Source organism: Falco biarmicus, chromosome 2 (assembly GCF_023638135.1).
Source record: "Falco biarmicus isolate bFalBia1 chromosome 2, bFalBia1.pri, whole genome shotgun sequence".
In the NCBI taxonomy this organism is placed as follows: Eukaryota; Metazoa; Chordata; class Aves; order Falconiformes; family Falconidae; genus Falco; species Falco biarmicus.
Genome location: NC_079289.1, coordinates 19,252,961 through 19,269,490, shown reverse-complemented (window position 1 = coordinate 19,269,490; position 16,530 = coordinate 19,252,961). Strand labels below are relative to the sequence as shown.

Here is a 16,530-nt window from a genome sequence, read left to right as displayed (position 1 = left end):
AAATCTAGGATGGATTCCTCAGATTGGGGAATGAAAGTTTAAAAATCTGTATTTTAATGAAGAGCTGTATTTCGGCATTACTGCAGGAAGACAAACTTCTATATCTTGCAGTTACGGTATTCTTATCATTAACTTTATCTTTATAATCTACCTCTTAAAGAACTGTGTAATTCAAGTTGATATGGCTATCTGAAAGCTCTCTTTATTGCCTCTAAGTTCCTTCTGTAGTTTCAGTTTCACAGCTGAAAAGAAAATGATCTCTTAACTACACTTTTGTTTTTACTGCCCTGTTTTATCAGACAAACTGCCATTTTACTCCTTGTTAAGGAAGCAAGGTGAGAAGAAAAACACATTATACTGTTGACAAGGAAGATAAGACTATTATTTACCTTGACATTTTTAAGCAATAATATTTTTCATGTAACAGGGTAAGAGATAAAGCATATCCTGACAGTGATAATGCACAAATTGAAAGGAACTTTCTTCCACACACTATCAACACAAACTATGCCCTAGTACAATAATCCTATATTTGAACCAGTTCACAATGGACTATTCGGGAAGAAAAGCGAGACTCTAATTCAGTCAGTCAACTGAAGTAAACACATTTTATCTGTGTGGTGCACTGATAGGTAGACAATTTATTTAGGTGACTGAATGAAACGGGGTTTGATTTTCCGTGGCTGGTTTTTTGTTTTGTTTTTCATTTCCCTTGGATCTTACTGTGATCTGCAGGAAAAAGCTGCCTGAACAGGGAAGAGCATGTTGCAATACTCATGGCAGCTGGTCAGTGGGACTATGTTATCTGCAGAGACTGCAAGACACTTCAGAAGTTTAATGTACTGCAAAATACCCTGTTTCAAGCCAGAATGGAGAGGAAGAATTAGGTGCCATCACTTTTTCCTTGGAGCAAAATGTTATAAACAAAGCTGGAACTCAAGTTTTAGACCATGGGAGAAAACTGAATGTACTTTTAACAGACTGAGATGTTCAGGTTCTGTGGTGATGACTGCGAGAGAGATGCCTCTTTGAAACATACAATGCAATGCATAAAATCATCACAGATTAAACTCATTAAATGCCTCTAGAAGCAGCAATTAAACTCAAGCTTGTACAATTCAATTTAATTTCTTCATAGTTTGTCTTATGTAGTCATCTACTTTATTGGAATATTCTTTAAGTTTTGTCCAAACAAATTAAAAAAGATTTAGTCATTAAGGCTCCCACAGATTCTCTGGGACATGATTCCTTGTTGTTTGCCAGGCTGCTCTCCTCTTCCTCCCCTTCTCCCTACCTCTGATTCATCCTAAAATGTTCTTATTATTCTTTTTGAAGCAGCTTTAATTGAAAATTCCTCTTAGCTTTTCCCCCAACCTTTCTTTCTTTATCAGACAGCCAGAGGGCGAGGTGTATTAATAGCAGCTGCATGACTCAGAGGGTAGCTCAAGTGGATCCCTTTGCACCGAGCTTCGCTGCTTGACCTCCTTGGCTATGGTGCCACCAAGCTCAGGGTGCACCTTCACTTTCTTGCAAACAAAAATAAACTGCAAAAGCGCACGGGGGGCTGGGACTGCCTCAAGGCTTCTGTCCTTAGCAGGATTCTCTCTACTGCTGTCTTGTCCATTCCTGTTGGGATTGTATGCGAAAAAAAGAAAAGAAGGGTGATCTCATCCCCCAGTGTGACTCCTTCCTCCACCCGAGGGATGAAAAAGGAGCGAGGGTCCCATCCCTGCAGCGAGATGAACGAGGGGCACGGGGTCCGCGCTCTGCACTCGAGCTGCATTCTGCGCTGCTTCCCTGCCTGAGGGGCCCCGCCCCGAGCCCCGCTCCCGCCCGCCGCGGCCGCTGGCGCCGCCGGCCCCGTGCCACCCGCCTGCCTTCCCGGGCACCCGGGCTCCCCCGCACCACGCGCCTGCCGCCTCCTCCCCAGCGCGACGGGCTTCCTCGCGGGGCTTCGAACGGGAGACATCCACGCTGCCCGCCGCGCGCTGCCCGCCTCACTGGCGTTTTCCGTCCCCGGCCGCCCAGCTGGAAGCGCTCGCTCTCTGCTCATCTTCCCCTCGCTTACTCCAGCGGAGTTTCAGGAGGGCGGCTTTACCGCTAAGCGCCCGTTAGGAGCAACCGCGCGGGCAGAGCCGGGCTCGGGCGGTGTCCGCGGGGCACTCGCGTCTCCCGGAGCCGGCTGAGCCCCAGCCCGCAGGGCGCCGCGGAGTCCCCGCAGAGAAGCCGCAGCGCGGTAGCGGCCCTCGGGGCAGCCTCACGGGGTGGGTGCTCGCCACCATCCCCTCACGGGAGCTACAACTCTCGCCCCCGCCGTCCCCCCCGTGACCGCCCCAGCCCCTCGCCCTCCCCGTTCCGGCAGCGGGAGCCCCGGCCGGCACCGCCTCACCGCGGCCACGCACGGCTCCTTCCGCGCCCGGGGGCCGCCCGCGCACCCCCAGCCCCCGCGCCCCTCCGCCAGCCCCGGCACTACGGGCAGCGGCTTCGCGCCGCCTGTTGCGCATGCCCGGCCGCGCCGCGCATGCCCAGAGCGGGCGCAGGAGCAACATCTGATAGGGGGGAAAATCCGAACGGCGGCGGCCTCCGCCATATTGCGGAGCTGTCAGCGGCGGCCGCGCTTGGCACCTCGTCCCCGGCGGCGCCGCGAGCAGCGCGGGGCGGCCCCGCAGCGCCTCCTGCCCCGCTGCCAGCGGGGGACTGCGCGGTGGCGGGGGGGACACACACCGCCCTGCCCCGCGAGGAGCGGACACCGCCGCGCCCAGCGCCCTACCCCGGGGTCCCGTTCCCCCCCTCCGCCCGGCACCGGGAGCGCGGGGGAGCGGAGCCGCAGGTGAGGCGGGGGAGCGGGCCGGGCCGCGCCGGCCCCGCGGGGCGCTGAGGCGAGGGGAGCGCGGGCGGCTGTCAGCCGGCGCGGGGGCGGGGTCTCCCCTGCCCGGGAGGGCAGTGCGGGGGCGGCAGGCCGCGGCCGTGGGGGCCGGTTCCCCCGCCGGGCTCTGAGGCGGGAGCCCGCCCGCAGCCCGGGGCCGGGGTGGCGGGGGGCACCGGCGCGCAGCGGGGCGACTTGTTGCGGCGGCACTGCAACGCGCCGCTCGTGTGCGGGGCGCCGCCGCCGCCCGGGGGGCCCGGCTCGCCCACCCCGCTGCCGCTGAGGGGGCGGCGGGCGCTTTGTTGGGGAAGCCCCGGGAGCGCGCCCTCGGCGTGCCCGTGCCGCGCAGCCCCCTCTGCATTATTCATGTCCCCCGGCGCCGCGGCTCTTGAGGTTACCGTAGACATGTGGCAGTCGGGTCGGCCAGCTGACTGTGGCGGTGTGGAAGAATAATAAGGAATTACTTCATAAACGAGTGCTGTGAAGCATCTGTTGCTGTCTATTGTTTTCAACAAACGCACATTTTGAGAGTCCTTAAATACTGAGCGACGTAATGGGCACAGCGGCCCTGAATGAGCCTTTGTGCATTGTTTCTTTTTTGAATGGGTTAATGTTTTGTGCAAGTCGTGGGCATTTGTGATTAACCTTGCTGCTTAACGTCGAGCTCAGATAAGGAGGTTTTAGTTTCAACTTTTTGGAATTCGTGTCTCTTGTCAGTTTTCTTAAGTTGAACGTGAAAAAAAAGCCCAACTCTTTGGACTCTAGGCCAACGCAACTAATCACATTAGTTGTAAGGTGCTATTAAGCTGTATTTTGCAGTCAGTGTAACACCCTAGACAAGTATTTCATGTTCTTTCTGGTGCAGGCTTTTAAAAGATTCCATTTTTTTTAACCGAGTTATGGGAGTGGCAGTTCTGAGTTTTAATTAATTCTGCCTTTGTGCCTGGTTTTTGTCAGGCCTCAGACATCTGCCTGCATCTTTTACCCTGTTTTGTTTTCATCAGGGATGCTTGTCATCGTGTATATGTCGCAGAAGCGTTTTGAGAGCTCATCTGCCTGCACAGCACTTCGCATATTCAGAAGATCATAGAAATACTGTTGTTGCTGTCAGTTCTTATATAGTGCATTGGCACAATGCTGCTGGGCAGCGTGTGTTGAGAGGGAAGACATGGAGCTGGTATATAGTAACATTATGGCTACTGCGATGAGGTAGTTTTTTGATCGTTAAAGATAAGAGACAGGTAGTAACTGTGTGTTAGATTATAAGACTTACCTCTATTGATTTATCGATTTAGCATAAGATGGGCTGTGAGAAAAATAAACTACAAGCCTGTGCAATGTTCCCAGATAAGCAGCCTTCCAGCAAATGGCAATTGCAAGGCAGTGGCGCATTTCCAAGCTTTGTGCCAAAGTGACACTGCTCTTCTATCGGGGAGGGAGACTAGAGAGCAAAAGTGCAACAAACAGCTTTAGAAAACACATGGAAAATGACATAATGTGACATGTCAGGAGCTGTCCAGAGACTTTTCCTTCAGTGCTGACTGAAAGAAACAGTGTAAAAGTGTTCGTAGAGGTGACAAAAAGAATTCTGGTCTGACTATTTCTGCCATTGCAGTAGAGAGCATTGCGGGGCTTGATGATAATAGAACTGCCGGAAAAATGTTGGTTCACGGAAAATCAGGTAAAGCCATAAAGAGAGTGAGAATATGGATCCATCTACAAGATGCAGAATTAAGGGGGTAAGAAGTGCAGAGGTTATGATACTAGAAGGCAGTTCTTGGTAAAGAAAGTTACTTTAGCTGTTGCCAGAATAGGTATATGGCCTTTCTTCTTCGACAGTCTTGCCCTGATTTTTGAGAGAGGGTACTTCTGTTGGCAAAGGTGAAGAAGGAAGTTGTTGAAGGTATTACTTTATTCTATGGGATGTGTTAAATACATCAAAGCTGTCTTGTCTCTTTGTATTGCATTTAGAAGTCTGTGGGAGTAGAGGAAGGGGAGGATTTTCAAGTCTGTAAATGTAAACAAAGCTTTATACAAACTTCTGAAGAAAGTCCTGATTGTTGAAAGATATTGATCTATTAAAGCAGCACTCAATGTATCTTGCATGCTCAGCGAGTTTACTCCAGAGCTGAAGGGGCCTAGGTAAACTCTTTCCTTTCAACACTGAAGGACTGCATCTGGGGGCTAGCTTTACCAGTAGACTGATTCCCAGCTGTGCTTTGAATTTAAACAACCTTTTTTCCTTTCTGCTTTAGACATTTATCAATCACTCTGTGAAATGAAACTTTCAAGTCACATAGTATAAGGAAAACCAAGTATTACGTTGGCCCAAAAAGGGATTTAATAATCTTTACTCTGGAACATTTCAATTTAAGAACCCTAGGTAGTGTGTATGGAGACTGATGCAAGTGGCTGGTTCATATTCATAAGTTTATTTTATGGAACTCATTCTAAAAGACTTAACAGCATCATTCAAAAAATATAATACCTGGTTTTGAAATAGGATATACCCAGAATTTCAGTTATGTTATAATTCTTGCTAACTGTATTTCTAGAGAAGGGTTTATTTCACTTTGAAACAACAGAGTACCTGCATCAGTCACGCTTCTTAAATTCCATTTTTGCTGGTACGTCAGATGTACATGGGAAGACTAGCCACCCTGGCAGAGTAGTCCAGGATCTTCAAAATCTTCACGTTATTTCAAATAGTGCAGTTGTGAGTACTTTGAAGCTAAATTTTGAAGTTAAGGTTACTAAACTATTAACTGTACATAAATTACATAATACACCTATAGCATACCAGTTTATTAACTGTCAAACTGCAAGTATTGCACGAGTATTCTTTGGCTGGTCTGTGTTGCTTTTTATTTAACTACTGTCTTGGCAACTGCCAAGTTTTCATTTGTACTTTTGGAGTTCTCGGGAACTGCAGTTTAGAAGAAACACTTCACTCTTCAAAATATATTGAATTGTAAATACATTTAATGCATAACGATTGTGCTGGTTATATTGCAATTATTTTTCATGGCGGCAGCAAGCCCATCTCAAGTATTTCAGGGAAGGTAGGGTTGGGGAAAGTGGTGGTTTTAAGAAGGTAAAGATACAGTACTAAAATAAAAAAAGTTGGTATATAAAACTCTGCATGTGATACCTAGTGCTGGTCAAGTCTCAATTATTACTTTGGCTGTAGAATTCAGCTCTTTATTTTTCTTACTTGCCTTTTCTTGTGAGATAGATGGTTTGTTTTGTTTTCCCCCTTGGCTTGCTTACATCGCAGACAGTTGTGTAATGACTTCTCTGTCTGTCTGAAAAAGATGTATGCAGAAGTAAAGTCTGTGGCGAATGAACTTCTTTATTGGACTGCAGCAAGTGTGTCGTTAGGGAGCTGTTAGTGGAAAAGATTACCTGCCCTGCAGGCATTCACAAGCTGCTTTGGAGTAGGGAGGTGTTTCTGTAGAAAGCTGAGACCAGTTAGTCAGGTACCGTGGCCTGTAAGTTCCCTGTTGCTGCCTCCCCAAAGATGTAAAACTTTTAGGTATCACAAAAAATGGAACGGAGTAAGACTTTGAAAAGAAAAAAGGTATGTAAATTTTAAGTAAGTTCCTGTGAATAAGTGAGTTAATTATATTGCTGTGGCTAAAGCTCTGTGGTCCTTGCCATCTGTATGTAGGAAAACAGATGGTGAACCTCTTGCTAGAGCTTAGGCGGCACACTGCTGAAGAGACTGCTTCTGAGAGAGGGTCCTAAGCTGTCAGATAAGGTCCTGCTTTTGAGGGCTAGTTCTCTGACAGCCAGGCGTCCTGCTCAAGCCTTCTGCCTCCTATCCCATCCTCACCTGACCTCAGACCCATGGCTGTATGTATGAATGTTTCTTTTGAAAGCAGCTGCTGCATGAATTATTTGACAGAATTTTGGCATCAAGCATTTTGTGCACCATCATTTTCTGAAGAACGCTTTCTTTGTCATCTTTCAACAATTGCTTTATTTGTTGGTTTCTGTGGCATAACTGGAAACATGGATGATACTGATTTAAAAATACTAACTGCTTTGTTGTGAAATTAATTGAAATCACAGCTCTTCGTTTCAAGAGAATTCTTGAAGTTTTGGACGATTTTTTTGCTTGTTTATGGTGTGGAGCCTGCTGATACTTTGGTGGTTTAGTCCAGGGTCCAGATTACTGTGTATGCTGTGAAGGTCTTGAGCGTTGGATGTTGTAGCAGTAGAAGCTCTGCAAAGTTACAGCGCTGCTAATACTGACTTGAAAGAAGCACCTTTGTGAATTGGAATGCCAAAGTGATGAGCCTTTATGTCCAGTAGGTCACAAGCTCATTTCAGAATGCAGGAAATGACAGGAATATATCATTCCCAATCCCAGGTGGCTAGTTTTTTTCCTCTTATTTGCAATTCCATGTCACATGAGTGTTAAGATAAAACCACATAGAAGTAATCAGTTGTTTCAAAGATAAAGATTTAGTAAAACTGATAATAATTGCATCCACTAAATGTAAATTCATTGGAAACTCCTAAGCAGCACAAGTGTATTACCACTCCAGTAATAATAGTAGAATATTTTGCCTGGCAGTGATTTTTGGTTTCTTTTGGCCAAATATTTTCCTTGTATTTAATTTGGTTTTAATGTTATATGGTGCCAATAATTGGGAAAGATAGGGTGATATTTTCCTGTTCAGTGTTTATTTGATTTTATTTTTTGCAGTTTTAAGATCTATGAACTTCTTTATTTTTACATATGTATAATATTTAGTTGCAATGCTTTTGTGTCAACAAACTGATTTGAAATGATATGATATTGAGTATGAAAGTATAGACACAGGCTGTTTTTTGCATTTGTGTATAAAATGGAAACAATGGTCCATGAATTTAAGTTGTAGACCCTATCACTCAAGTTTGATTATTCCCTTCCCCCCTTATTATATGGCACAAGTCTTTATGATCTGAAATAGAAACAAGTCCAGCATAGTTGGCTGTAAATTTATTAAATTTCATTCTTTTTTTTTTTTTAAGAAATGATAGATTATTTTTTTTACTCTAGTAAAAGATACTACAGCAAACACTTCAACAAAAAATACCTGGGTGTTATTTGTTTTGCATAGATTATTTTTTTTTTCTGCTGCGTGTGTATTGTGAAAGTCAGGCCCATGAGATCTGTGACTCTTGACAGTGAGACTTCATTTGTATTGAGTTTTGCGCAAGAGCTTTCTGATAGCTTTGTTTTCTTGCGTGTGAACAATAAATGTTAATTCTGTAAACTCACTTAAATTGCATGTCTACTAATTGTGATTTGATGACATAGAATTATCCTCAAAAACTTTGTAGTCATGTTTCCGATTTTAAAAATTACATTGAGATTTTCAAATATGTTTCCAAAGAAGTAATTTAGAAAAATGTTTGGGTAAAACCAAAAGCAAAAAGTCAGGACGTGTTTATGTTTATGGCAGAATTTGCAATGATAAAATGTGTGAGGGTATGACAGTCATTTCAGGTGATAGACATGGTCTCTCTTAGCAAGACCTCTTGATAGAAAGTTGATAACGCAGATCTCGGCCTCTTGCCATGTGTTCTCATTTGTCTCCTGGAGACTGGACTTATCAGTCATCTTACCATACTCCTCCTTTTCAATGCTAATGTAATGATAGGCACATAAAAATGGTTGTGCTACTTTCTATTACTTTTAGTACTGTTGAGTTGGCACGCTTATAAAATGGTAGATGAGAATCTAATTTAGTTTTTGCATTGTTAATTAACTGAGTTTAGGGCTTCTGTCTACCTTCAGTTTTGCAAGCAATGAGCCTCTGCAGGCAGGAAGGTGAACACAAGTATTAGTACACCTTGGAATCCTGCCTACTGTTAGCAGGTCTTAGAGCCAAGCTTATTTTGCTTTTTGCTACTCTTGAATTTTTCTGAGGAGTATATTGGGGAAAGGGGGGAAGAAGACAAGGTAATCTCTTCTGTGAACTGGAAGCATGCTGTTGAATTTTATCAAAAGCCAGTGCTGTAAGCACCCAAAACCCCATTTTATTTTATTTTTCCTCTGAAAGCTTTTGTGGCTAAAAGAAAAGGGGTGTGTGTGTGTGTAGGAAATTGTGTAAAAGTATATTCATTCTTTTCAGGAATATATTGAATAATATCTTAGAACATTAGTCTTACTGATACTGCCTAATACTTCATAATATTCTCTGCGATTAAAAAAAAATAAATCTACTGGAATGTAATTGTCTTTATGCTAGGTAAATGTAGTATTATACATTTATAGCTGTGCTACATTAATTATATCATAATGAATATAACTTAAAGATTCTGTTTTAATTTTGCCAAACAAAATTTGCTCCATATCTGCATTATACCATTAGATCCCTCTTTCTGTAATCGTTAGTCTTGAGATTAACTTTTCTTTACCAGCTATCAACATTGATGCTTCTTGAATCCTGTTTTCATCCTTTATCTCTCTTTCCAGTCCCACTTTTGAAACGTATCTCCAGAGATTAGAAAAAGAAATAAAAATGAACTGCTGGTGCACCTTAGGTTGCTGTTCAAATGTTTCTAGTATTTACTGTATTTTTTTATTGCCAAGAGGCAAGAAAAAGATACGTTTTTATAAATATATGTAACAGCACTTTATATTTGCCTTTTCTGTTTATGAATGAAAAATCATTTATGCAAAAGATTGTTTTTGATAAATTAATTACTCCAAACATTTTGGGTTTTTTCCTTGGTGTTTTTTTTTTTAGCACTTCTGAAAATTTTGTTCTTCTGATGCAGGCATGGAGTTATAATACTGGAATCTTGAATTATTCTGAGTAGTATGTCACTTTCACTTTTATTAGTGTAAATGTAATTCCAGTTAATATTATTTTTGAAGGCAGTGCCATCTTCGGTACTCTTTGGAGACCAGCAGCAGGACTGATTCATGGAAGTCATTACTTTAAATGTGTGTGAGAAGGTGACTAGCTGCTTGATCATTCTGAGTTAGAATGAATCGAAAAGGCTGCAGGATGCTGTCTACAAATAACATTGCAAGTATTTTTTTCAAGGCATAAAAACTTTTTTTGAACAGAACACAATAGTGAATACTTTCATTACCACATAGTCATAACTTACAGCCTTTCTGCTTAAAGTAAAAAAAGCCCTTTTTTAAGCAGAGCAGATTTTCTTCCTTTTTTTACTGTGGTGGTATACTTGCATTTCATTTCTTGTGGGAAAAATGACCATGTCATTCCTTCACTGAGAGAAATGGATGCTGTTATAGAGATGAAATGGAGTTTTGATGCTTTAAAATTATGTTAGTTTGTTTTTTCATGGTGTTTCAAGTTTGACGAGAGTTGACAGATTAAATTGCAGCTTTGGAGTTCCTTGTACAAATTCTACTTCCTCGTAAATAATGTTAAAGCTTTTAATACTAGAAGGTGTCTGATATCAAAAATTTTAAAAAGAATTTGTAGCACTCATGGAGCTGTTGTCTCTTTATTCTAACATTAGTGGATTAACATTCTACAAAAACTGGAAAAGAGGTTACTACTTAGAGACCTGTAGATTCTGGTTCCGGCTAACTTAATTGCTTTTTATTTTTATAAACTATTGAAAAGTGTATTTTGTATGTGTAGAGCACTTGTTTACCTGCTTTGGAATTTGTACTATTTGCTGTGACATACATGAGCTCTGTTTTGATTAATTAAAAAACAACCCCTTTAATTTTGTTGTTGACAGGAGAGAAAGAGTTTGTAGAAGATCTAAGTGAACAGGAGACTAAAGAAAACAAGAAAAATGCCAAAACCAGTAAGTAGCTGTTTTCTTACTCATCTAAAATCCAATAGGGTTTTCACGTTTGAGTGGTGGTCTTGTAACAGTTCTAGCTGTTTTGACTCTGCTCTTTCTAGATTTCCTAAGATCTGATAATGTGCCATTGGAGTTGAGATAGTTTAATAACAACAGGAAAAAAGATCAAGAAAGCTCGGTACTGCAAGTTGCATGAAGCATGCTTGGAGATTGGGTCAGTACTTAGAAACCACAATGAACTTAAGAGTCCATTTGGCTGGCAGGAGGAATGACTTCTCAGGAATTGTTGACTTTGGGATGAGATGACATACAGTAGTTAATGGAGGCATAATTTGAGCCTTGTCCGATGTCTGAGAATCTGTGGAAGGATTTGCTGCAGGTTTTGGCAGGGAAGACAGAAAATGTGTCTGTGACAGCAACAGCGCTAGGTTAGGTGGTAGTTTTACCATGGTAGAGGATATAACCTAGAAAGGTAAGCGTTGAAGGGAGGGAAGAAGCAATGTTTGTTGTCTCCTATTCATCTTGGCTCAGCTGAGAAAAGGGTTCATCCATTTTCTGTCCAGGGGAAAAGAAAAAATCTCCAACTTTAGTTTCGATAATAGTTCTAGAATTCTTTGAGGAGATAATTATTCAGCAGCTTGATTCTTTTGCTACTGATGTAAAAGTAGTTGCTTAGGATTTCCTCCGCCTTGTGTTAAATGACTTTTGGTTGTCTCTTCCCCTTATATCCAGTGAGCAAAGCATTCATAAAGGGAGCTGAATTGTCAGGGGAGATTATTTCTATTAAACTCAATTGGTTTATGTAATAGCCTTCAGGCTTGCTTTGTTTACTGATATTTTCATTGAAGTAGTAGATTAGGAGCAGGGCAGATACATTACTAAGAATAAATATGTCTGTGTGCATGCATGTACATATATACATACCTATACATAGATCTATGAAAGGTTTTTGCTATTTATCAGAAGTTACCAGTGTAAACAGTCTATATTGCATGCCAGTATTTGGAACTGGTACAACTTAATGAATAGTGTGAGCGTGGGAATGTCCAAGGGCTAGAAGTTCTGTTCTGAGCTTTGCTGTTGGTCTAATGACCAACTGGCCATATCATATTATTTCTGTAATTTCTTCTTTTCCTTGCTGTGGATTGGGGATTGTATTTTAGCACTTTCTGAAGTTGAAAGTTGTTACTCGTATCCTACCCCTTTCTTACAAGAAAGCTGCACTATTATAGGCTGGAAAATGAATTAGTAGCATACTGTTTTCTGACCTTTGTGAGTCCTGGCTGTGATAATGTAGTAGTGTGTTGACAGAGTTCTCAATTGGAAAACTGTATTTTAAGAATGAGACAAAAAGTCACTGTGAGCTCATGTGGTTCCTGAGACCCCCAACTCCATGCAGCTACAGAGGAATGAAGTCATAGAAGTGATGACTACAAAAAAAAAGACAGCCTGAGTGAGTGGTATTGGAACCATGAAATTTAGGCAGGCTGGGTTCCCACTATTTTAAGGGCCTGAGAAAATTGTAGGAAATACAGTTACAGGGTTGTTCACAAGAAAAGCAGTATCTTTAGAACTGAGATTGCAGAGGTGTTAGAAGAGCTCGCTATCCACCCTAGGAATGGAAATCAGCTAGCAGATCTTAGGAAAGAAGCTGGACTCATGCCAAAGATGAGATATTTTTTTTTTTTTTCCCCTTTGATAAGGGGATTTATATAAAGAGTTCTCATATGCTGGGATATTCTCTTTGGTCTCCTGACGATGCAGGCACATGTGAGATCTTAGAAGGAAGCCAAGTGAGAGGAGCTGTTCAGAAATGAAATGAAATTTATTAGATTTCTTGAAAAATGTCTTATGGATTTCTTCCTGTGAACTCTAGGTTGCTGTAATTGTAATTAGTAATCAGTGGATGAAGAAGTAGCACACATGCCAAAGATTAAGTAATTTTACCTATAAAAATCAGACCTCAGATTTTGCCCTGGTTGCTGCTTAAGTGATAGATTGCTTTGGAGCGCTTCATGTTTTTTCTTCTTCTTCCCTTTCCCTCCCGCCGCCCCCCCCCCCCCCCCCCCCCCCCCCCCCCTTCTTCTTTGGAGACTATAAGAGCCTGATCATTGGTTATGTTTAATGAATACGACATTGTTCTTTGAAGAGTCTTGCTGTTCAGCTAGGGTTTGATAGTACTGGACTGTAGAAGGTCCCTTGCTCTGAACATTCACTGTAGCTCTTACCAGTTGTCTTTTAAAGACAATCCACAATAATCAAATGTACTTCTAGCCTGCAAACTATTTGTGCTTCAACTCCTTGTTCTTTATTTTTGACAGTTGTTGCAGTAAGACTGTCAGTGTTCAGTAGTTTTATTATTGGAGGTCTTTTAACCTGACAACTAATGAAATAATCATGGATAAAACTAAGAAATCCAGTTAACATAATCGGTGAGAATGAAAAATGTTGACGGTGTTATTTTATAGCTCTCTTCTCTGTATTATTGTGACCTATTTAGGCATATTTTTATTTCCAGATTCTGCTGTAGTGATCCAATTGATACTTTTCAGAAAACCTGGTCATCTTCTAAATATGTGAACCAGTGCAGTACAAGTAAATTTTCTCCATGTTTTCTGAATGAATTACATTTTTTTCTTAGGTATAACAAATAATTAAGCTATAGATTTGTTTAAATGCAATCAGTAAACACTAAATCACAGAAAATACAATGGAATAGATTTCAGTTTCACTTCTGCTTTCACGTTGAAAAGTTTCGTAGTATTCCAGGCAAAATTAAGTAAATGAAAACCAGTGACTGGTCTTGGCATAATTGAATTTCAAAGCAACGATCTTTCATTTTTCCTGGAAGTCTCAGTGTAAAATAAGGTTCGTGCCACTGTGAATGATCTTCTTACATGTGGTAGTAAAAGGTCATTGTTCTTAGGCGTTTGGGATTTTCTGTCTTGGGCTACTAGGTTAAATAGCTTGAGTGAAAAGGCTACTTTGACTTTAATATAATGTCCTGAGGTATGAAGGCAATATGTGTCTGGAAAATACACATTATTGAAACACTTCCTTGTTTGATTGCTTCTCTGTTCACTTTGTAACAAAGTGGCTTTCCATTCTTTCAAGTAGTTTACTCGGGATCTCCTCTACTTTTAAAACAAAATAGTTCTGAGACTTAATATTCTCAGTTCTGCCTAGCAGTGAAAAATTAAGTTTCACTTAGCTTCTGTTGTGATCCATCTAAAAAAAAGAAATGTGAGTGACTTCATTTAATTAGGTCTTTGCTGCTGTAATCAAAATTGGAGCTGTTAATAGGCTGTTTTCAGCGTGCTTAGTTCTCTTGCTTACTAAAGAACAGAATATTTGTTGAATCTTATTTTCAGTGCTTTCTTCCTAAAGGAACAGATTCAAAATGTTTCTCAGATTCTCCCAGATCTTTACCAAAAATAGAAACATAGAAACTAAAATTAGACATCATTAGTTACATAACTGTTAATCATTTCATAGGCTAAGAAGATTAGATTTAATTGACTGAAATATTAGTTTCATGTATCGGGTGTAAGAGGAATTAAAACTATCAGCTTTTTTTTGTTGGTACTTTGCAGCATTTCTATATAAGACTATCTTTGTCTTTCTGTACAAGACAAGGCATGAAGGAGAAAGCATGCTAGATAGGAATGGGGTAGATGTCAAAATTACTAAGATTAAAAAAAGAATTGTTTTTTTAAACTTCAACATTTTACAATATTGTGTATTCAAAAGGAGTAGATAACAGATTCTGGAATAATATGGATGTTTAGAATTTGAATATTTATAAGATCAAGTTAATTTCTGCAAAATGGTTGAATGGAAATAGTCTATAAATTCATTGTTGACTGGAGTGTTCTTTTACAGGAAAATCTTTGAGATGTCTAGTGCAGTATTTTAATTATGGTTTGAATATGTGATTTATTTCTGGAGCAGAAATAGGTAACTGATATCAGTTTGGGGGACTGCTTTCTTTTTATTTGTCTGTTAGTAAAATCTATTTACCATTTTTTCTGTACCCTCCTGTTCCTAATGCTGTTTAACTCTTACCTTTTTACCTTATTCATCTTGCATCTCTTCCTGTGTCTGCTTTGAGGTTGATATGGAGAGTGTGCTGTGTATATTTGTAGTGGGACTAATACTGCTATTCCTTAACACAAATAATTTAATATGCAAACTTAATACAGTAATTGACCAAACTAGTGTGAAAAAAACGTTTTTACTATATGCAATATTCTTTATTTGTAAGATTTGAACTGATTTCTTGGCTTTTACATGTGATTAATTCATATTGCATTTATTAAAACAAAGCAAAACTATTGCAGCCTTTTTAATGTAATTTTAAATGGCTTTCTTGCTAAATATTGGTACCTACTCAGTTTCGGTTCCTGATGAAAGCTGAAGTGCTACGACTAATTATCTGTAAACGATGGCTCAAGTACAGTAATAAGAAGTATTAAGACTATTAAGCTGACAAGTGTTGTGCATATTCTGTGGACAGTCCGTGTTTGAGGAGAGGTCCAAAGATTAATGTGGTAACTGTAATATCCCAATAAACTGTGGAGGATTGAGGTGAGATACTACAAAGGAAGTATAGAAAAATATTTGCTGTGTCCTTAAAGTAGTGAAGGAATACAACAACAAATGTAATTCCCATATGAAATGCATGCTTTTAATATGTGCACATGGGTGTTCCAGGTATGTTCATTGACTGTGTTCTGTATTGGTTTTGATAAATTCTTTCATATACGTATTGCTTTAGATTGCCACAGCTTGCAAAATAGTTCTTATAAAAAGCAATTCTCTTCATAACCCATTAGCAACACTTGTATCTATTGTATGTATCTATATGTTCTTACCTTTCCCTTGACTGTTTAATTCATTTTGGAGCCCGTCTGGTAAAATACGGATGAACTAGTCTGCTAGTTCTGGTGCCAAGGACCTGCACAAGCTCAAGAAGTGGGCCCATGTGAACCTCATGAAGTTCAACCAGGCCGAGTGCAGGGTCCTGCACCTGGGCTGGGTCAACCCCTGGTATCAACACAGGCTGGGGACGAAGGGCTTGAGAGCAGCTCTGCAGAGAAGGACCTGGGGGTACCGGTGGATGAAAAGCTGGACGTGACCAGGCAATGTGTGCTTGCAGCCCAGAAAGCCAACCGTGTCCTGGGCTGCATCAAAAGAAGTGTGGCCAGCAGGTCGAGGGAGGGGATTCTGCTCCTCTACTCCACTCTGGTGAGACCCCACCTGGAGTGCTGCATCCAGCTCTGGAGTCCCCAGCACAGGAAAGATGTAGACCTGTTGGAGCAGCTCCAGAGCAGGGCCACAGGAATGATCAGAGAGCTGGAGCAGCTCTCCGATGAAGAAAGGCAGAGAGAGTTGGGGTGGTTCAGTGTGGAGAAGAGAAGGTTCCGGGGAGACCTTGTTGCAGCCTTTTGGTACCTAAAGGGGGCTTACAGGAAAGATGGGGACAGACTTTTTAGTAGGGCCTGTTGTGATAGAACAAGGAGTAATGGTTTTAAATTTGAAGAGTGTAGATTTAGACTAGATCTAAGGAAGACATTTTTTACAGTGAGGGTGGTGAACCACTGGCACGGGTTGCCCGGAGAGCTGGTAGATGCCCCATCCCTGGAAACATTGAAGTTGAGGTTGGACAGGGCTCTGAGCAGCCTGATCTAGTTGAAGACGTTCCTGCTCATTGTGGGGCTGGGGGATTGGAGGCGATGACTGTTAATGGTGCCTTCCAACCCCAACTATTCTATGATTCTATGAAGTGAAGAAGGTGACTTCTACAGTGCATGGTTGGAAGCATTTTTATCTGAGAAAAGTTTACAAATAAATTAAAAAGCTATGTAGGTGCA

General features: G+C 41.4%; 1 protein-coding gene across 1 annotated transcript in view; it reads left to right on the top strand.

Moving 5' to 3' along the window:
- The first annotated feature begins 2,700 nt into the window (after nt 1–2,700).
- Nucleotides 2,701–16,530, top strand: part of RDX (radixin) — a 41,513-nt gene continuing 27,683 nt past the window's right edge. The window contains exons 1-2 of the mRNA XM_056329804.1: nt 2,701–2,830; nt 10,589–10,657. Coding sequence (XP_056185779.1) covers nt 10,646–10,657 — 12 coding nt within the window. The 5' untranslated portion in view covers nt 2,701–2,830; nt 10,589–10,645. The remainder of the gene's footprint in view (nt 2,831–10,588; nt 10,658–16,530) is intronic.